General features: G+C 48.9%; 1 protein-coding gene across 1 annotated transcript in view; it reads left to right on the forward strand.

The window, feature by feature from the left end:
• Positions 1-22,558, forward strand: part of LOC126470028 (E3 ubiquitin-protein ligase HUWE1) — a 458,288-nt gene that overhangs the window by 165,377 nt on the left and 270,353 nt on the right. Inside the window, exon 14 of the mRNA XM_050097515.1 lies at positions 1,611-1,856. Within this exon, the coding sequence (XP_049953472.1) occupies positions 1,611-1,856 (246 nt within the window). The remainder of the gene's footprint in view (positions 1-1,610; positions 1,857-22,558) is intronic.

Here is a 22,558-nt window from a genome sequence, read left to right on the forward strand (position 1 = left end):
CCCAGCCATTTGCTCCATGGCTTATATCCATGGAAAAGACCTAGATGGAAGAGGGCTCCTGATGCTGCACCTAGCATCCTACCATACTGTCCCCACCATGGCCCTACACACACGCACAGGCAGTACTAGAGTATCTTCCCCCCCCCCCCCCCCCCCCCCCCATTATCCTGCTGTCCCTCCCGCCACCCTGTTTCACACCTGTTCTGTACATTCACTACATAGCCTAGCAGAGATTGCCACTCAATGCAGTTGTACTTTGAGGTGCGTGCGCGGGCATGTGTGTTTAGGAGTAGTTGGGTTCAGACCCCCATATGGTCATCTGGGTTTAGATTACTATAATTTCCACAAAATAGATTAGTGTGAATACCAGGATGGTTTCTTTGAAATGAAAAGGCCATACCCAATTTCCTTCTCATTCTTCCCCAGTCATTGTTGTGCTCCATATCTAATGTCCTCATTATATGTAAATTAAACCCCTACCTTCCTTCAACTGACAATTTGTTCCAAAGAAAGTTCAAAACAGTGTTGCCATTTCTAAAGTTATGCTCCCAGCATTACATGAAGAAGTGCTATCATTCACATACCTTGTTTCCCCACTGCAATCCATTAATAATTAGTGAGGTGGGAAGTAAGTTCACTTCACATTCTACTCCCTGCTGTACCAGTCACTTATGGGGAAGGACAGGGGGTGGAGGCTGGCTAAAAGAAAATGTAGTCTCTCTCTCACACAATTAAATTTTCTGTGTACTACAATTTCCATTGAAGGTGTACAACTGATAAAGTAGTCAAAAATATCATACCGGTCTCATTGTTCTGAATACAGGGGCATAGAGGAATTCAGAGAAATAAATCAATGAAACAGGTGATGAGAAAATGAAAGTATTGAATAATAAGTTGTGCTGAATTGCACAAACAATTTGGTCACGAGTAGTTGTCCTCTGCCCACTTAAAATGAAGTTGTTTCAAAATGGTTGGAAACAGGAGAAGGTGCTCTCCTGTTCTGGTGGGAAGAACAGTGTTTGTAGTGCCTCTGCCACAATGTCAGTTTTATTCATTTCAGCTGATGGTGCTTTATGCAGGAACAAATCTTTTGATTAGGCAAGATTAGACACATTCTCATTCCATAATAATAAGCTTATTGCTCAATGCTAGAGAGTTTTGTACGTTTGATTTTTTTTCCCTTCATTGTGTGGGTTATTCATTGAAATGGCAAAGGTAAGATGTGTAGCATGTTGGTCTTACTCTTCTTTTAAAGTCATTAACTACTTTTATATCTGGAATATTATTTATTTCTGTTTCACACACTATTCTTAAAGTCTACATAAATCTATGAAAATATCAAGTTTCTTGTTCTTTATAAAAAAAACATCGCACGACAGTGTTTGTATGTGAATAAGGTCTGAAATGTGCTTATATATTCTTGTTTCTGTTGGGGAAATGAATGATGAAATTCAGATTTATAACCTGACTTTTCAGTGGCCATACTGTGCGTATTTCTTTTTATTGACCATGGATGTTATGTAATGTAGCTTTTTCTGTTAGTGGTAATAACCTCTGTGCACATATGAAAGGACAAGATATGATAATTCCTATTTGCTTTTTATTTACAGAATCTTACACACGAAGGAGAAATCTTCAGGGTTGGCCTGGAAAATATGGAAACTATTCTTAGTCGTATGACTGAGCTTCAGTTGGCCACGATCAATGCAAATGGCTCCATATTGTTGCATGAACTGGCAATACAAGCAAATGCTGAGGTGGCATTCAACTCGGTGCATTCCTTACCTCTCCTCCATGGAGTGAACAGTATTCATGGTTATGTAGTAATGTTCCTTAATCTGAGTCGCTCGAGTCAGGTACTGTATCAATATTATCATATAAACAACTTTGCTCTAGTCATAAGAATAGTATTCCTGTGACAGTCTTTACTGAGCTACTAAATTTTTATTCAGTATATATGAAAGTGGCTGATAATGCGATTTAGCTATTGCTATTCATGAGGATAGGTGTAGTAAGCATCAGCTTGTCAATAAGATATTGAAATGGCAACTATGGAAAAGGTACTCTGTGAACAGGAAAAGGATACTAATAATTGAGTCTGCTGAATTACAACAGTATAAACATCAAACAGTTGAAGATCTATAATAATAGGAAAAGGTTAGATTGCTACTTGCCGTAAAGATGACTTGTTCAGTTGCAGACAGGCACAATAAGATTGTTACACATCTAGCTTTCGGCAGTAGCCTTATTCAGAAAAAGACACATGCACTCTAGCACGCGTGAGAGCGCTCGCTCGCTCGCTCGCTCACACGCACACGCACACAAATATATATGTCTCTCTTTCTAGTTTATCATGGCTGTCTTGAGTGACAACCTGATCATCTGTGAATAACAGCGTGTTGATGTGCCTTCCCCCTAATATTTATGCCTCATGGTGTTCTTGTTCTTCTCCATTCACTGATTGTGTCGTTGCTGATAAGCTACACCCTCGTTGTACTCCATGAGGGGAGGGAGGGATGGAATGAATGAATGAAATGAATGAATGAATGCCTGCCTGCCTGGATGCCTCTGTACCTGGCCTAATCTCTCGTACCTTACTCCTATGATCCCTGTGTGAGATACAAACTGATTGCAATGTAGTTGTTAAAGTCTTGCTTGAATACCTGTTCTGTTGCGCTTCCATATGGTCTATACTGACCTATGAGGATTCTTGCAGTGTGTCTTATTTCATTTGATTTCTGATGTCTTACTTACTGGGTAAGAACTTCAAATGCTGGAGTAGTACTCTACATTTGCTCACATTAGTATCCTGTATACATTTTATCAATATGTACACTGCACTTCTGCTGAACCTTTCTGAGAAACATAAGTCTTAATTCACCACCCTATTGTAGAGTTTACATGATCATCCAATTTCATGTGCTTCACAGAATTACCCCTGAAAACATAATCAGTGTGATGTGCCAAAGATGTCCACCTCTAATATTATAATCATGTACTATCAGGTTCTTAATCCATGTTACAGGCATTATCATACATTTATGTATGGTACGTTTAAAGAGAGCTGCCATTCATTGCAAAGTGCAAATTTTGGGCATGTCTGTCAGCATTTTTCTACGGTGATAACATGACAATGAATCATCAGCAAACAATCTGGTAATGCCACTGATCCTGTCTGATAACTCTTTTTGTATATATTGAGAACATTAGTGGTCCTGTGACACTTCCTTGGTGCGCACGCAATGTTACTTTAATTCCTACCGAACATTCACTATCCTGTGTGTACTATGTTCTAGTAGCTGAAAATCCATGAAGCTAATAGCGTATTTGTAAAGATAATCCCTATAGTCATAACTTGGTGCGGTGCAATGTTGGACACATTTTGAAATCTGGAATGACAGAATATACCTGTTAACCAGCATTAACTCTTCACAAAATACCATGTATGAATAAAGCAAGTAGTGTCCTATGCAAAAGGTTTTTCCTGAATCCATGTTGAGTCTCTGAGAGAAGTTTGTTTCCCTCCAAGGACATCACAATTTTTGGGCTTAGAATATGCTCTAGGCTCCAGTAATACATAGGTAACAGCAATACTGGTCTGTAATTCTGTGCATCAATTCTTTTACTATTTTTTGTAAACTAGAGTAACCTACGTAATTTTCATCACATGGACTGCTCGCTGCATGAGACTTTGTTGATAAATTTGAGCAAGAAAAGGGGCTAACTTGGCAGGGTATTCATGTAAAATATTACTGGACATCCATGGTATGGTGCTTCATTTGCTTTGAACCAAACCCATCCCTGCCCTTTCCCTTAGGTACAAAGGGTACTTAAATCTATACTCTTTATGTGCAGCTGTTTGCAGGTCCAAACATTGGTTCTGTATGAATGAATTTCTTAATGTGTCATTTAATTTGTTGACTTCCTGTATTTGTCTTTATTTTCAACACCAGATTAATTCACAAAAGATAGGCTGAGAGTTTTGGACCCCTTCATTGACTTATCATATGACTGACATTTCTTAGCATGTTCTTAAAATTTTTCACAAGTATCTGACTGAAAATTATTGTAGGCTCCATAAATAACTCTTCCTGTGGATGCACAAGATACGTTGATATATGCTGTTTCTGTTTTGCAGCAGTCTATCTTATAGCAGAAGTGTGGTAGTCTCTGTTTTTGCCACATTCTCCAATTGGTACCATTAAACCAAAGTAAGTTTTGCTGCCTTTAATTTGTTTACATCATACAAATTTATCAGTGCTGCAGTTTGTAATATTTGCAAGTATTATCCATCATTATTCTATGTTTGTTGTGTGTGAACTCATCGTTCTCAGTTAATCTTTTAAGTAAGGTTTTTTTGTGATTAGAACAGTTCACCCAAATCGAAATTGTGTCCTACATTTTAATGACATTTTTCCTTTTGTCAGCATCATTACAGTAATAGCTTAAGGGCAATTAATCCCCCCTTTCCCTGATGGCTGTTCAAACAGTGAGGTGTATTTGTAGCCGGGACATTCAAAATATTTTTTTATCCATATGAACTGCTGCTCTAGTTGTTTAAGGCAGTTGTCTGACCATGTGTGCAGTATTATTTCACAAGATGGAATATTCCCCCCCCCCCCCCTTTCCACTTGATAAGGTATGTGTACTTCATCAGTTGATACTGAGCAATTTACTCAGAACCTACTACTTCTATATGCACAATATATTTCCATGCTATAAAATCCAATATTTTCCATTGTAGACTCAATCAAAAATATCCTGAAATTATAGCACAGAAATGCCTTGAGCATACAGAAGCGATAGATTGTGACTAATGATATCGGAATATGATGCTGAGTAAAATCATCAGATGATTAACTTAAACCCACAGACCACAGTTACTTCTGCTGACATAGGTTTGCAGTCAGTCTCTTTGGCTTTGATAATCTTTAATGTTCCTGATTTCTGCTGTAAATCATATAGTGTACTATCATCTATCTTTCTCATATACATTCCTCATTGTTGATAATTTTCCTATTTTTACATAATATTTTAGTAAACTTACTTCCTAACAACTCCTTTCTAGGAGAGGGTGTATCATATTCTGCCTTCATGTAAACAGACAATGAGAAACATTTCACTTGCCATATTGACACCACTTCAACCAATCAAATCCAGCAAACAGTGTAACTGCATGTATTTTTCGTTCTGTCCCAACCAAAACAAAATTTGGAACAAAATGGCATAAATACATGTTGCTTATGATGTAAAACTTTTTCTATCAGTGTTAACTTGTCAATATTTGCATCAGTGTAACAAAATTGTGGTTTACAGACCTTCATATTCTGAAAGGACACTTTAAAACATGACACAACATCTCCTGTCCAAACTGGATAATTCAAATCACCCTGCCTCATTGATATATCCTTTATGTGAGTGGCACAAAATGTACCAAAGTTTTATCAATAAAACCCAGCACTCAAGTTGCAGCAGCTCAGCTGCAAGTGTGTTAATGTTTTTTGTGACATACTTTCTTCTGGCATACTGAATTGTAAAACCAAAGTGGATTAGACACTATAATTAGCAGCAGGTTTATGTGCACCTTATCACAGTTGTTGACCATTAGGTGTGACAAGTGTTACTATACTACATAAATACTGGCCTTGATAAAACTGTAATCTTAATATTTGCTGTGGTTTGAGAATAACCGTGGTAATTATTATGGAGTGAGTTTCAGATGATGATACATAAATTTACTTGCTTACAGTATCCACAGCATGCATTGAGATCTTTACCACTCTTTCTCGTTGTCACATTGCAGTCCCCCTCACTCTCCATCTCTTGGATGAGAATACATTCCTGGGTGCAAATTCCACCATCCACTATGCTGTGTCGCTTTCTGTGGCGATGACGACCATGGGCTTCTTTGCACCTGATATCCAGCACGGTAGCCACTCCATTGTGGTGGGGTCACCATATACCCTGCTGGTTTATAGCCCCCTGACAACACAGGGATCACTCTGCTGATGCCTGCACCATTAACTCCCTGCATATGCCAAGGAGTAGATGCCTATCTCCCTAGGGCATCGGGACTCCCAGCAATGGCCATCCTGCCAGGTGTCCCTTGCTATGGCTGGGTGGTGCCCATGGGGAGGGCCCTTGGTCGGAGTGGGTGACATCAGGGTGGATGACATGCAATAAGGCGTGGCCCATCTTATCTTGCTGGTGGCCAGCCACCAGCAGTCTCAGAGTTCCAGGGCTCAATTTAATGCAAACACGTATGACCTCAAATCGTTTCTGTCTCTGGCCACACCATGGGAGGAAGAAAAGGCTAAGAATGGCAGCGAAGCTTATTTGCCCTGCTACCTAGTATGTACAAGAGCTGATGGGGAATCCTTTGTGTCCATGAAGCCTCAGTTCTTTGTAGAGCATTTAGAGGACAAGTTTGGGGAGGTGGAGAGCTTGTCCAAAATGTGCTTGATAAAAGCAGCATCCTCTGCCCAGTCACGGGCATTACTCACTTGTGACAAGTTGGGGGATGTTTCAGTTACTATCATGCCCCATAAGAGTTTAAATATGGTCCAGGGCATTATCTTCCACAGGGACCTTCTTTTACAGTCTGATGATGAGCTGCACGCCAATTTAGAAAGGTGAGTTGTTCATTTTGTCTGGTGCGTTCATTGGGGTCCAAGGAATAATCAAGTTGCCACCGGTGCCTTCATCTTGGATGCGTTGCCTGAGAAGGTCAAGGTGGTGGTCTACTGCTGTGACGTCAAGCCCTATATCCCTCCCCCGATGTGGTGCTTTAAGTGCTGGAAGTTCGGCCATATGTCTTCCTGCTGTACTTCCAGTGTCACATGTCGAGATTGTGGACACCCATCACATCCCATTACTCCATGTGCCCTGCCTCCCATCAGTATCAACTGCGGAGAGCATCATTCACCTTGCTCGTCAGACTGCAGGATTTTACAGAAAGAGTAGAAAATCATGGACTACAAGACCCTGGACCGACTGACCTACACTGAGGCTAATAGGAAATATGAATGACTCCATCCTGTGTGGACGACTTCCTCTTATGCTGCTGCTACGACAACAGTGATAGCCCCATCAGTTCAGCGAATTCCAGTCGGCTCCCCAAGCCATAAGACTACACCTGCCCCCTTGACCGTGGGGGGCACTACCCTCTCTGTTGCTCCTGCAGCACCTACTTCGGGAGCAACACCCCCCCTACCCATCGGGGATGTCCATCCCCACTTCTAAGCCAGAGAAGTGTCAAACTTCTTCAGCTCCTCTTGCTAGGAAGGGGTCCCTTGGGTCCCTCCCTTCCCAGGTTTTCACCAGTGGGAAGGATGATGCACGCCAGTGGCATAAGTGCCACAAACAGCTGGTTATGGGGCTTCACGATCCTCCTCTGTCTCTGAGACTGGATCAGTGAAGCCCTCCCAGCCAGTGAAACCCAAGGAGCAGCAAGAAAAGCCCAAGAAGAAGACCTCCAAGACCAAGGAACTTGCGGTGGCGTCCACCCCACCAAACCCCAACCTACAAGCTCTGTGTTTGAGGATGGGGTGGAGATTCTGGCATCCACTGAGGACCTAGATCTCGCTGGACCATCAGACACCATGGAAGTCAATTGCACGGGTACTCAGTCGGTGGCAGTAAGTGATCCAGCAACATAATCTACCACCTCGGTCCCTTCACGCCTTTTTTGGCTGCGGACAATGTCATCCTTAAGTGGAATTGCAGTGGTTTTTACCACCACCTTGCTGAGCTCCAACTACTTCTCAGCCTTCACCCTTTCTTCTGCATTGCTCTCCAGAAAACTTGGTTTCCAGCAATGCGAACCCCCGCCCTCCACGGATATCAGGGTTATTATAAGAATTGGGCAGCTTATGAGAGGGCTTCTGGTGGAGTCTGTGTCTACATCCTTAACTCTCTTTACAGAGTGTGTGTCCCTCTTCAAACACCTTTAGTGGCTGTTGCTGTTCAGGTGTGGATGCCTCAGGCTGTTACTGTCTGCAACCTCTATCTTCCACCAGATGGTGATGTCCCACAGCATATACTGGCTGCACTGACAGCCCAAATGCCACCACCTTTTCTGTTATTGCGTGACTTTAACACCACTAACCCTTTGTGGGTTGGATTGGTGGCATCAGGCTGAGGCACTGTCATTGAGCAAGTGTTGGCACAGCTCGACCTTCCTCTTTTAAATAATGGTACCTCCACACACTCCAGTGTGCCCCCCTGCGGGTCCGGGGATTAGAATAGGCCCGCGGTATTCCTGCCTGTCGTAAGAGGCGACTAAAAGGAGTCCATCCCCCTCACGGGGGTAGTTCGCGCCTGCGTCCGGAGACGGACGGTTCCACGACCTATCATCGTGGTCCTTTTGGTTTTTTCACTTCTCGTTTCTTCCTTCCTTTTGTTGGTTCCTTTCTTTGCTCTTCTCCACCTCACTGTCTTCCTTACTCTTTCCCTTGCCTTCTCCTTGCCTTCTCATTGCCTTTTTCTCCTTGCCTTCTCATTTTTTTTTTCTCCTTGCCTTCTTCTCATTGCCTTCTTCTCCTTGCCTTCTTATTGCCTTCTTCCCCTTGCTTTCTCATTGCCTTCTTCTCCTTGCCTTCTCTGGTCTCCGCCTCGGCGTTTGAGACAGTCTGTCCTCTTTCTCCCTCTCTCTCTTCTTTTTCCTCTTCTTCCTTCCTCCCTGTGCGTGTCTGAAGGCCGACCCACGCGTTCGCACGCGTAGCCGGTGACGGGGTAACGCGTAAGTCCCCGCCCTGGGTAGACATGTAAGGCACGCGCGTACCCCCTGGTAAAGGCCAGGCCCGGGGAGGGGTGATTGCCTGAGCTGATACCTTCTGACCATGCCGATTGGTCCCTCCGTCTGTTTCTCGGGAGGTGTGACCTGAGGTGTAAACATTCACCTAAGGCGGGAGTGCCCTCTGAGAGGGTCCCCACAAGGAAGGAGCGCGCCATCGGAGACGCTGGCAATCATGGGGGATTCCTCCGCAATGGATTCTACTCCATCTCTTTCGACTTCGACCCAAAAACGGAAACGTGACCAGCCAACAGTGACAAAAGTACTACCGCCTGCCCCACAGTTCCTCGTAGTTTCTCGAACTGAGGACGGAAAGGATTTTTCCTCTGTCAACCCTTTCGTTATTCAGAAGGGCGTAGATGCCATAGCCGGATCTGTCAAATCCTGTACCAGGTTGCGTAACGGCACCTTATTACTGGAAACTGAGAATGCCTTTCAGGCACAAAAACTGCTTCGGGCCACCCTCCTGTACACGTTCCCTGTCCGGGTGGAGGCCCACCGAACTTTGAATTCGTCTCGTGGTGTGGTCTATACTGACTCCCTCGACGGATTGACTGACGAGGAGCTTCAATCATTCCTCGCTGAGCAGGGCGTGACGGCTGTCCATAGGGTCATGAAAAAGGTCAACAATGACCTTGTACCGACCCGGACAATTTTCTTGACCTTCGATAGTGTTAAGCTGCCATCGCGCATCAAGGCGGGCTACGAGGTTATTTCTGTTCGCCCCTATATCCCGACACCTACGCGCTGCTACCAGTGTCAGCGTTTCAATCACACTCGACAGTCTTGTTCCAATGCGGCTAAATGTGTCACCTGTGGCAGGGATGCCCATGAGGGTGACTGTCCACCTCCGTCTCCTCGTTGTGTGAACTGTCAGGGTGACCATGCAGCATCCTCCCGCGACTGTCCTGTCTATAAGGAAGAACGCTGTATCCAGGAAATTCGGGTCAAAGAGAAAGTGTCCACCTCGGCTGCTCGCAAGCTATTGGCTAGTAGGAAGCCCACGCTGCTCCCAGCGGGGAAATACAGTACTGTCCTCGCCTCTCCTCGGACTACCCGGGAGGTAGCAACCCAGACATGCGATCTGACCTTCAGCACCACGGTCGTCCGTTCGGCCAGTGCTAAGATCGCGCGGTCGACGTCTCCTCTTCCTCCCATCACCCCACAGACACGAGCACCTTCTTCAGCTTCTGCTAAAACGAAGACACCGAAGTCAGATGCACGGGCCTTCAAGAAGGAACCATCCCGTGCAGACTTCCTCCGTACCTCGACCTCACAGCCTTCGACCGGTACTTCCACTACACGTCCTTCCAAAAAGGCGCATAGGAAGCACAGTTCTCCTTCCCCGCCACGGCGCATTTCTCTTGCGCCACCCAGCGGCTGCCGCTCCAGGCCGTCATCCGTTTCGCCTGGCCGCACCGCTGGTCGCCGTACATCTGGCCGTTCACTGGCGGAGGAAGCTCCCCCTCCCGGCCATCCTCCCGAGATGGCCGATGACCCTATAGACCCAATGGACGATGACTGTCCGCCTACTGATAGCGGCGGCAGTGCTCGCTCGAAGCCAGGCCCTAAGCGGCCTTCGAGGTGACCACTTCTCTCATCTTTCTTTTCTTACGATGGCACTTATTCACTGGAATATTCGCAGCATTCGCTCCAACCGAGAGGACTTGAAGTTCCTGCTCCGCTTGCACCGTCCGCTTGTCGTAGCCCTCCAGGAAACGAAGCTACGCCCATGCGATCAAATTGCCTTGGCACACTACACCTCTGTGCGTTTTGACCTACCCCCTGTGGTAGGTATCCCAGCTCATGGAGGGGTTATGTTGCTGGTCCGGGATGATATTTACTACGATCCCATCACGTTGCACACCGGCCTGCAGGCAGTTGCCATCCGCATTACTCTCCCCACTTTTACGTTTTCCTTTTGTACCGTTTACACTCCATCGTCATCTGCCGTTACCAGGGCAGACGTGATGCAACTTATTGCTCAGCTACCTGCACCATTTTTGTTAACTGGAGACTTCAATGCACACCATCCCCTTTGGGGCTCTCCAGCATCCTGCCCGAGGGGCTCCTTGTTAGCAGACCTTTTCAACCAGCTCGATCTTGTCTGCCTCAATACTGGCGCCCCTACTTTTCTTTCGGACACATCTCACACCTATTCCCATTTAGACCTCTCTATATGTACTCCCCAACTTGCACGCCGGTTTGAGTGGTATGCACTTTCTGATACATATTCGAGCGACCATTTCCCGTGTGTTATCCATCTCCTGCAGCATACTCCCTCTCCGTGCTCCTCTAGTTGGACCATCTCCAAGGCAGACTGGGAGCTCTTCTCTTCCAGGGCTACCTTTCAGGATCAAACCTTCACAAGCTGCGATCGTCAGGTCGCACACCTCACGGAAGTCATTCTCGCTGCTGCTGAATATTCCATCCCTCACCCTACTTCTTCTCCACGTCGCGTACCGGTCCCCTGGTGGACCGCAGCATGTCGAGATGCTTTACGTGCTCATCGACGTGCTTTACGCACCTTTAAGCGCCACCCTACAGTGGCGAATTGTATTAATTATAAACGATTACGTGTTCAGTGTCGTCGTATTATTAAAGAAAGCAAGAAAGCCAGCTGGGCTGCTTTCACAAGCACCTTCAACAGTTCTACCCCTTCTTCTGTTGTCTGGGGTAGCCTGCGCCGAATATCTGGCACTAAGGTCCACTCCCCAGTTTCTGGCTTGAAGGTCGCGAATGAAGTCCTTGTGGCCCCTGAGGCTGTCTCCAATGCCTTCGGCCGCTTTTTCGCCGAGGTTTCGAGCTCCGCTCATTACCACCCTGCCTTCCTCCCCCGCAAACAGGCAGAGGAGGCTAGGCCACCTGACTTCCGCTCCTCGAATTGTGAAAGTTATAATGCCCCATTCACCATGCGGGAACTCGAAACCGCACTTGGCCGATCACGGTCCTCCGCTCCAGGGCCTGATTCTATTCATATTCAGATGCTGAAGAACCTTTCTCCTGCGGGTAAAGGTTTTCTTCTTCGTACATACAATCGCATCTGGATTGAGGGACATGTTCCCGCATGCTGGCGCGAGTCTATTGTTGTCCCGATTCCTAAGCCGGGGAAGGACAAGCACTTGCCTTCCAGTTATCGACCTATCTCGCTTACCAGCTGTGTCTGTAAAGTGATGGAGCGAATGGTTAACTCTCGATTGGTTTGGCTGCTCGAGTCTCGACGCCTACTTACCAATGTACAATGTGGATTTCGAAGGCGCCGCTCTGCTGTTGACCATCTGGTTACCTTGTCGACCTTCATTATGAATAACTTCTTGCGGAAGCGCCCGACCGCGGCTGTGTTCTTTGATTTGGAGAAGGCTTACGACACCTGTTGGAGGGCGGGCATTCTCCGCACCATGCATACATGGGGCTTTCGCGGTCGCCTCCCTCTTTTTATTCATTCCTTTTTAATGGATCGACAGTTTCGGGTACGTGTGGGTTCTGTCCTGTCCGACACATTTCGCCAGGAGAATGGGGTGCCACAGGGCTCAGTTTTGAGCGTCGCTCTCTTCGCCATCGCGAATAATCCAATAATGGATTGCCTCCCAGCTGATGTATCAGGCTCCCTTTTCGTGGACGATTTTACCATCTATTGCAGCGCGCAGTGTGCACGTGTCCTGGAGCGCTGTCTTCAGCGTTCTCTTGACCGTCTTTACTCCTGGAGTGTCGCCAATGGCTTCCGTTTTTCTGCCGAGAAGACGGTCTGTATTAACTTCTGGCGCTACAAAGAGTTTCTCCCACCGTCCTTACGACTCGGTCCCGTTGCTCTCCCACTCGTGGAGACAATCAAATTTTTAGGCCTTACATTTGACAGGAAACTTAGCTGGTCTCCACATGTGTCATATTTGGCCGCCCGTTGTACCCGTTCTTTAAATGTCCTCCGTGTTCTCAGTGGTATGTCGTGGGGAGCGGATCGAACCGTCCTACTTCGTCTATATCGGTCGATCGTCCGCTCCAAGCTGGATTATGGGAGCTTCGTATACTCCTCTGCACGGCCATCCATCTTACGCCGCCTCAACTCCATACAACATCGGGGTTTACGACTTGCGATCGGAGCATTTTATACCAGTCCCGTAGAGAGTCTTCATGCTGACGCTGGCGAATTGCCACTCACCTACCGGCGCGATATACTGCTTTGTCGGTATGCCTGTCGGCTACTGTCAATGCCCGACCATCCGTCTTATCATTCCTTTTTTGACGACTCTCTTGACCTTCAATACGGGTTGTATGTCTCTGCCTTGCTACCCCCTGGAGTTCGCTTTCGTCGCCTCCTTCAACACCTTCATTTTTCACTCCCTGCAACCTTTCGAGTGGGCGAGAGCCACACGCCACCTTGGCTCCAGGCTCAGGTCCGCGTTCACCTCGACCTCAGCTCGCTCCCAAAAGAGGTCACCCCCGGTTCGGTCTACCACTCCCGTTTTTTGGAACTTCGTTCGAAGTTCAACAACATGACTTTCATTTATACAGATGGCTCTAAGACCAATGACGGGGTCGGGTGTTCCTTTATTGTCGGGGCACAAAGTTTCCAATACCGGCTCCATGGCCATTGTTCGGTCTTCACAGCTGAGCTCTTTGCCCTCTACCAGGCTGTTCTTTACATCTGCCGCCACCGACATTCTGCTTATGTCATCTGCTCAGATTCCCTGAGCGCCATCCAGAGCCTCAGTGATCCGTACCCGGTTCACCCTTTCGTACACCGGATCCAACGCTCTCTTCAGCAGCTGGTGGACGTCGGTACGCCGGTTAGCTTTATGTGGGTTCCTGGCCATGTCGGTATCCCTGGGAACGAAGCTGCAGATGCCGCGGCCAAGGCTGCGGTCCTCCAGCCTCGGACAGCTTCTTGTTGTGTCCCTTCGTCCGATTTTAGCAGGGTCATTTGTCGGCGCGTTGTGTCGCTGTGGCATGCCGATTGGGCTGCACTTACCGACAACAAGCTTCGGGCCTTAAAACCTCTTCCCGTGGCTTGGACGTCCTCCTCACGCCCTTCTCGGCGGGAGGAGGTCGTTTTAGCAAGGTTAAGAATTGGACACTGCCGGTTCAGCCATCGCCATCTGCTGACGGCTGCGCCGGCGCCGTTCTGCCCATGTGGGCACTTGCTGACGGTTAGACACATTTTAATGTCCTGTCCTGATCTTAACACACTGCGCCTCGATCTTAACCTGCCTAATACTTTCGATGCCATTTTAGCGGATGACCCACGAGCAGCTGCTCGTGTTCTTTGTTTTATCAATTTGACACACCTCGCTAAGGACATTTGATGATGTTTTTTAATCCTATGCCTGTCAGTCTGTCTTTTATTGTGTTTTCCCTTTTAGTTATTGTTGTCAACTTGTGCCTCGCGGTGCATTCTTAGAGTAGTCAGGGCGCTAATGACCATTGAAGTTGTGCGCCCGAAAACCACAAAAAAAAAAAAAAAAAAAAAAAAAAAAAAAAAAAAAAAAAAAAAACACTCCAGTGTGGCACATGGCACGTACTCAGAAATCGACCTTTCGGTCTGCAGCCCTGGCCTTCTACCATTTGTCTAATGGAGTGTGCATGACGACTTGGGCGGTAGTGACCACTTTCCGATCTTTCTGTCACTGCCCCAGCATCTCACTTGGGCGCCTTCCCAGATGGGCTTTGAATAAGGCTGACTAGGACACGTTCACCTCCATTGCCACTCTTGAGCCTTTTTCTCATGGCGCCATTGATGTGGTGGTTCACACGATCACCACCAGCATCATTTCTGCCACAGAATCTGCTATTTCCCTGGTCTTCCATGTCCCCTCAGCGGAGGACTGTGCCTTGGTGGTCACCGGAGATTGCTGAGGCGATTAGAGGTCGCAGGTGGGCCCTCGAGCATCATAAGTGGCACTCATCATTGGATCATCTCATTATCTTTAAACGGCTCCGTGCCCGGGCCCGACGCCATATTCACCTATGGAAGCAGGAGTGCTGGAAATGGTATGTCTCCACCATCGGCACTTGTACCTGTCCATCGCAGGTTTGTTGTGAGATTAGGTGACTCTATGGGTATCAGACACCCGTCAGTGTACCTGGGCTTTCCCTGAATGGAACAGTCTGTACTGAATCAGACATGATTGCAGAACTATTAGCAGGGCATTATGCTCAGAGTTCCACTCCTACGAATTACCCACTGGCCTCCCGCTCCCTGAAAGAGTGGTTGGAAAGTCTGAGCCTTTCGTTCCATATGCGTGACCCCGAATTGTACAATGCTCCATTCAGTGAGTGGAAATTCCACAGTGCCCTAGCCGCTGGCCCTGATATGACTCCCGGGCCAGATCGCATCCACTATTGGATGCTCAAACACCTCTCGGTACTCTGCCAGCGACACCTCTTTGACATTTTCAACCGTATCTGGGTTGAGGGAGAGTTCCTCTCTCAATGGTGGGAAAGCATTATCATCCCAGTGTTGAAGCCTGGCAAGAGCCCCCTGGAGGTGGACAGCTACCACCCCATTAGCCTCACCAATGTTATGTGCAAGTTGCTTGAACACATAGTGAGCCGGAGGTTGAGTTGGCTACTTGAGTCTCAGGGTCTTCTGGCTCTGTCCCAGGGTGGGTTGTGTAAGGGCCACTCTGCCACCGATAATCTGGTCTGCCTGGAGTCTGCCATCCGTATGGCATTTGCCTGCTGTCAGCATCTGATTGCTGTCTTTTTTGACATGCGGAAGGCATATATGACGTGATGTGGTGACATGACGTCCTCACCACGCTTCATGGGTGGGGTCCCACGAGCTCACTCCCGCTTTTCATTCAAAATTTTCTGTCACTTCATTCCTTCAAGGTAGTTCCTCCCATAGTTCCTCCCAAGTCCAGGAGAATGAGGTCCTGCAAGGCTCTGTCTTGAGTGTCTGCTTCTTTTTAGTTGCTATCAATGGGCTAGCTGCAGCTGTGGGAATGTCCCTATTGGATTCTTTGTATGCTGATGACTTTTGCCTGTATTATAGCTCCACTGGCATTGCGGTTGCTGAACGGCAGCTACAGGGCTACTATCTGCAAGGCGCAGTGTTGGGCCGCCATGGATGGCTTCCAGTTCTCAGCTGTCAAGACCTGCATCATGTGTTTCTGCCATCTTTGCACTGTTCACCCTCAGCCATGGCTTTATCTGGACAGTGAACCTCTTGCCGTGGTGGAGACACTTCGGTTTTGGGCTTGTGTTTTGATGCCCGGTTGACTTGGCTCCCTCGTATTCGGCACCTTAAACAAACGTTGCGGCGCAATCTTAACACTCTTCGTTGCTTGAGTCCACAATTGGTCTGCCCTTCGATGACTGTACCAGGTGTTGATTCAGTCCCGTCTCAATTATGGGAGCCAGGCTTATGGATCGGCATCACTTTCTGCGATGTGATTGCTTGACCCCATGCTTCACTGCAGGATCCAACTTGCAACTGGAGCTTTCTGCACAAGTCCTGTAAACAGCCTGCTCGTGGAGGCTGGTGTCCCTCCATTGTGGATCCAGCACCAACGACTACTGGCCGCTTACACTGCACATGTTTGTAGCTTGCCTGGGCATCCAAATTACCGTCTCCTGTTCCCCAACTCGGTTGTCCATCTTCCAGAACAGTGTCCCCAGTCAGGGTGTACGATTGCGGTTCGCACCCGGGCTCTTCTCTCTGGGCTTCAGTTTTTCTATCTCCTACATCTTTTCAGGGCCCATATATGTATACCCCTGTGGTGTGTGCCCCGCCCATGCCTTCGGCTGGATTTGGTACAGAGCCCGAATGACTCAGTCTATCCTGAGGCCCTCCACTGCCTCCTTTCCATACTTGCTGCGTTTCATGGCTCTGACATGGTTTGTACCAACGGTTTGATGGTTACTGGTCGAGTTGGTTATGCTCCTACTCTTGGGGATCATTCTGAACAATGCTCATTGCTGGCTGGCTAGTGTTTTCACTGCCGAGCTGGTCACCATCTCTTGCGTCCTAGAGTACATCCGTTCCTGCTCAGGTGAGTCCTTTGTTATCTTTAGTGACACCCTGAGCGGTCTACGAGCTATCAACCAGTGTTTTTCTCACTCTCGTCTGGTGATGGCTATCCCGGAGTCCATCCACACATCTTGCCCGTTGCGGCCGCTCCGTGGTTTTTATGTGGGCCCTGGGTCATGTCGGCATCCTGGGTAATGAACGTGTTGACACACCGTCCAAACAGGCTGTCGGTGCACTGGCTTCGGAGATTGGACTTTCTGAGTGTCATCTCCATTCAGTTTTACGGCAGAAGCTCCTTGGTACCTGGAGTGATGAATGGTGCACCCTGCCTTCACCCAACAAACTTCAGATCGTCAAGGAGACTACTGGTGTGCTGCTCCTCCTTGTGGGCCTCTCGCAAGGACTCTGTTGTACTCTGCTGGCTGCTTATTGGCCACATCTGGATGACACACGGTTATTTATTGCATTCCCCCCTGTGGGTTTGGGGGGTAAGAATAGGCCCGCGGTATTCCTGCCTGTCGTAAGAGGTGACTAAAAGGAGTCTCAACCTTTTCGGCCTTATGTGATGGTCCCCTCTCGGGTTTGACCTCAATCTTTCTAAATTGTTCTGAAGAGCGAGCCAATTGGGGAAGGGCGCCTTACATGGTGCACTGTATCTGTTGTGCATTGTATCTGTTGTGCATTGTATCTGTTGTGCATTGTATCTGTTGTGCATTGGGACCTTTAGCTGGCTTTCTCGTCGTTGAAATGGTGTCCCACTTGTTTTCCATCTCTTGTGCGAGGATACGTCCCTGGGTGCGATTACCACGCTGCACTGTGCAGTGTTACTTTTAGCTGCGACGACGACCTTATACGTTTTTGCACCTAAGATCCAGCACGGTAACCAGTCCGCTGTGGTGGCGCCGCCATGTACCCTGTTGGTTGTAGCCCCCTGACTACACAGGGATCGCTCTACTAATGTCTGCGCAGTTTACTCCCCATGTATGCCAAGGAGTAGATGCCCATCTCCCAGGGGCATCAGGACTCCCGGCAATGGCCATCCTGCCAGGTGGCTCTTGCTGTGGCTGGGTGGCGCTCATGGGGAGGGCCCTTGGTCGGAGTAGGTGGCACCAGGGCGGATGTCTCGCAATGAAGTGTGGTACATCATTTCTTGCTGGTGGCCAGCCACCAGCAGTCTCTGAGCGTTCAAGGGCTCATTTTAAAGCTAACGTTTATGACCCCAAATCGTTCCCATCCCTGGCCACACCATGGGAGGAACGAAAGGCAATGAATGACAGTGACATTTATTCGCCCAGGTATCTCATCTGTACCAGAGCTGATGGGGAATCCTTTGTATCCCTGAAGCCACAGTTCTTTGTAGAGCATTTGGAGGACAAGTTTGGGGAGGTGGAGGGCTTGTGTAAAATGCGCTCTGGGTCAGTTTTGATAAAAACAGCATCCTCCGCCCAGTCACGGAGGTTGCTTGCTTGTGACAAGTTGGGGGATGTAATGTTACCATCACACCACATAAGAGTTTAAATATGGTCCAGGGTGTTATTTTCCATAGGAACCTACTTTTGCAGTCTGATGACGAGCTGCGCGCCAACTTAGAGCGTAGAGGTATTCATTTCTTCCGGCATGTTCATCGGGGTCCGAGGGACAATTAGGTTGCTACCGGTGCCTTCATCTTGGCCTTCGAGGGTGATACATTACCGGAGAAGGTCAAGGTGATGGTCTACTGTTGTGATGTCAAGCCCTATATCCCTCCCCCGATGCGGTGCTTTAAGTGCTGGAAGTTCGGCCATATGTCTTCCCGCTATACTTCCAGCCTCACATGTCGAGATTGCGGACGCCCATCTCATCCCGATACTCCATGTGCTCCGCCTCCCATCTGTGTCAACTGTGGAGAGCCTCATTCACCTTGCTCACCAGACTGCAGGATCTTACAGAAAGAACGAAAAGTCATGGAATGTAAAACCCTGGACCGACTGACTTACACTGAGGCTAAACGGAAATTTGAATGGCTACATCCCGTTAGCATGATGTCATCTTACGCCTCCACTGTCACTCCTGCTCCAACTCCTTTAGCTGCACCACAGACAGTCAGCTCTCAGTGTCAAAGGACCTCACCTGCCCCCTTGACGATGGGGGCCCCTTCTCTTGCTGTTGCTCCCACACCATCTACCTTGGGAGCAGCACCCACTAAACCACCAGGGACACCAGTCCCCACTTCTAAGTCGGAGAAGCGTAAGTCTTCTTCAGCTTCTCTCGCTCGAAAGGGATCCCTTGGGTCCCTCCCTTCCCAGGTTCCCACCAGCGGCACAGCAGACACCAACCAGAGCTGAAGAAGCCACAGGTCGCTGGTCGTCGAGCTTCGATACCGAAGGAACAGCGAGAGAAAACGACATTGAAGCCCCGTAAGACCAAGGCACCTGCGGTGGCTCCTACTCCACCCCTACCTACAAGCTCTGCGTCTGAGGATGAGGTGGAGATTCTTGTGTCCGCTGAGGACCTTGATCTCGCCGGTCCCTCAGACGCAATGTACAGCATTTGCACGGGTGCTCCATTGGAGGCAGCAGGTGACCCAGCGGCGTAATCTGCCTTCCCAGTCCCATCACGCCTTTCTCGGACCTGGACAGTATCCTCCTCCTGTGGAACTGCAGCGGTTTCTTCCATTATCTAGCTGAGCTCCGACAACTTATCAGCCTTCACCATTTCTTCTGCATTGCTCTTCAGGAAACTTGGTTTCCAGCAATGTGAACCCCCGCACTCCGTGGCTATCGGGGTTATTATAAGAACCGAGCAGCTTATGAAAGGGTATCTGGTGGCATCTGCATCTATGTCCTTAACTCTCTTCACAGCGAGTCTGTCCCTTTACTAACAGCTTTAGAGGCTGTCACTGTTAGGGTGTGGACGCCACAGGCTATTACCATCTGCAGTCTTTACCGTCCACCGGATGGTGATGTTGCGCAGCATGAGCTGGCTGCGCTGCTCACCCAATTGCTGTCACCTTTCTTGTTACTGGGCGACATCAATGCCCATAACCCTCTGTGGGGTGGGTCAGTGGCAACAGGTCGAGGCGCCACCATTGAGCATTTATTGGCACAGCTCGATCTTTCACTTTTAAACAATGGTTCCTTCACACGCTTCAGCATGGTGCATGGCACGTACTCTGCCATCGACCTTTCGATCTGTAGCCCTAGCCTCTTACCGTCTGTCCATTGGAGTGTGCATGACGACTTGTGTGGCAGAGACCACTTTCTGATCCTTCTGTCACTGCCACAACGTCGCTCTTCTGGGTGCCCCAGCAGATGGGCTACGAATAAGGCTGACTGGGACTTGTTCTCCTCCATTACCGCTATTGAGCCTCTCTCTAATGATGACATTGATGCAGTGGTTCACTCAGTCACCACCAGCATCGTCACTGCCACAGAATCTGCCATTCCCAGTTCTTCTGGGTCCCCTCAGCAGCAGACTGTGCCTTGGTGGCCGCCTGAGATCGCTGAGGCGATTAAAGATCGCCGGCGGGCACTACAGCATCACAAGCGACATTCCTGCATTGAACACCTCATCACCTTCAAACGGCTGCGTGCGCGGGCCCGCCGCGTTATCTGCCAAAGCAAGCAGGAGTGCTGGGAGCGGTATGTGTCCACCATTGGCCTCCATGTCTCTCCATCGCAGGTCTGGGCCAAGATCCAACGCCTCTATGGCTATCGGACCCCTGTCAGTGTCCCTGCACTCTCCCTGAATGGAGGAGTTTGTACAGACTCCGACGAAATTGCCAACAGCTTGGCAGAGCATTTTGCTCTTAGTTCTTCTTCTTCCAATTACCCACTGGCCTTCCACTCCATTAAAGAGTGGATGGAACGTCAGAGCCTTTCTTTTCGCACCCACCGTTCTGAATCCTACAATGCTCCATTCAGTGAGTGGGAATTTCACACTGCCCTTGCCGCTTGCCCTGATACCGCTCCTGGGCCAGATCGCATTCACTGTCAGATGCTGAAACACCTTTCAGTGGACTGCAAGCGACGCCTCCTCTACCTTTACAACTGTCTCTAGGTCGAGGGTGAGTTTCCGTTGCAATGGCGGGAAAGCATTGTCATCCCCGTTTTGAAACCGGGCAAGAGCCCTTTGGAGGTGGACAGCTACCGCCCCATTAGCCTCACCAACTTTCTTTGAAAGCTTCTCGAATGGATGGTGAGCCGGCGTTTGAATTGGGTACTGGAGTCTCGGGGCCTTCTGGCTCTGTCTCAGGGTGGATTCCGTAACGGCCGCTCCGCCACTGACAATCTGGTGAGCCTGGAGTCGGCCATTTGTACTGCCTTTGCTCGCCATCAGCATCTGGTTGCTGTCTTTTTTGACATGCGGAAGGCATACGATACGACATGGCGTCATCACATACTTTCTATGCTTCATGGATGGGGTCTTCGGGCCCCTCTGCCGATCTTTATCCGAAATTTTCTGTCGTATCATACCTTCCGCATGCAAGTCGCGGCCTCTCATAGTTCCTCCCGAGTCCAGGAGAAAGGGGTACCACAGGGATCTGTCCTCAGTGTCTGCCTGTTTTTAATTGCAATAAACAGGCTCGCTGCAGCAGTGGGAAATTCTGTCTCCGCTTCCCTGTATGCTGACGACTTCTGCCTTTACTACAGCTCTACTGGCATTGCAGCTGTTGAATGTCAGCTACAGGGCGCTATCCGCAAGGCGCATCTTGGGCTGTAGCGCATGGTTTTCAGTTTTCAGCTGCCAAGACCTACGTTATGCATTTCTGCCGGCGCCGAACAGTCCATCCTGAGCCGCGGCTTTATCTTTCCGACGAACTCCTTGCTGTGGTGGAGACCCACAGGTTTTTGGGTCTAGTTTTTGATGCCCGGTTGACTTGGCTACCTCATATTCGGCAGCTTAAACAGGTGTGTTGGCGGCATCTAAACGCTCTGAGATGCTTTAGCCACACCCGCTGGGGCGCCGACCGATCTACCCTGTTACGGCTCTACCAGGCGTTAATCCAGTCCCGTCTGGATTATGGGAGCCTGGCTTATGGCTCAGCATCCCCATCTGCATTGCGGGTACTGGCCCCAATCCTCCATAGTGGGATATGCCTTGCCACTGGTGCTTTCCAGACCAGCCGAGTGGACAGCATACTTGTGGAGGCGGGTGTCCCTCCACTGCGATTACGCCGCCAATGTTTGCTGGCTTCTTATGCTGCCCATGTTTTCAGCTTGCCCGGGCATTGTAACTATCGGCTACTATTGCCACAGTCGCATGTCCATCTTCCAGAACGGAGGCCCAGGGCTGGATGTACGATCGCGGTCCATGTACGAGAGCTTCTCTCCGGGCTTGGGGCTTTACCTCTTGTGCCTCCTTTCCGGCACCTCTGCATACACCCCCGTGGTGTTTGCCTCGCCCTCGCCTTCAGCTGGAATTGGCACAGGGCCCAAAGGACTCAGTCCCTCCAGAGGCTTTCCGCCGCCGCTTTCTTTCCATCCTCGGAACGTATCAGGGCTCTGGCATTGTTTACACTGACGGTTCGATGGTTGCTGGTCGTGTCGGTTATGCGCTAACTCTAGGGGGCCATTCCGAACAACGTTCGTTGCCGGCTGGCTGCAGCGTTTACACTGCTGAACTGGTTGCCATCTTTCATACCCTAGAGTGGTTGGGATACCTGGCAATGAAAATGTTGACCGCCTGGCGAAAGAGGCCACCAGTAAACCATCTCTGGATGTTGGCCTCCCAGAGACTGATTTGAGGGCAGTTTTACGCCGCAAAGTTTTTGCGCTATGGGATGATGAATGGCGCTAACTGACCACGCTTAATAA

The sequence above is a fragment of the Schistocerca serialis genome, chromosome 3, assembly GCF_023864345.2.
Source record: "Schistocerca serialis cubense isolate TAMUIC-IGC-003099 chromosome 3, iqSchSeri2.2, whole genome shotgun sequence".
In the NCBI taxonomy this organism is placed as follows: Eukaryota; Metazoa; Arthropoda; class Insecta; order Orthoptera; family Acrididae; genus Schistocerca; species Schistocerca serialis.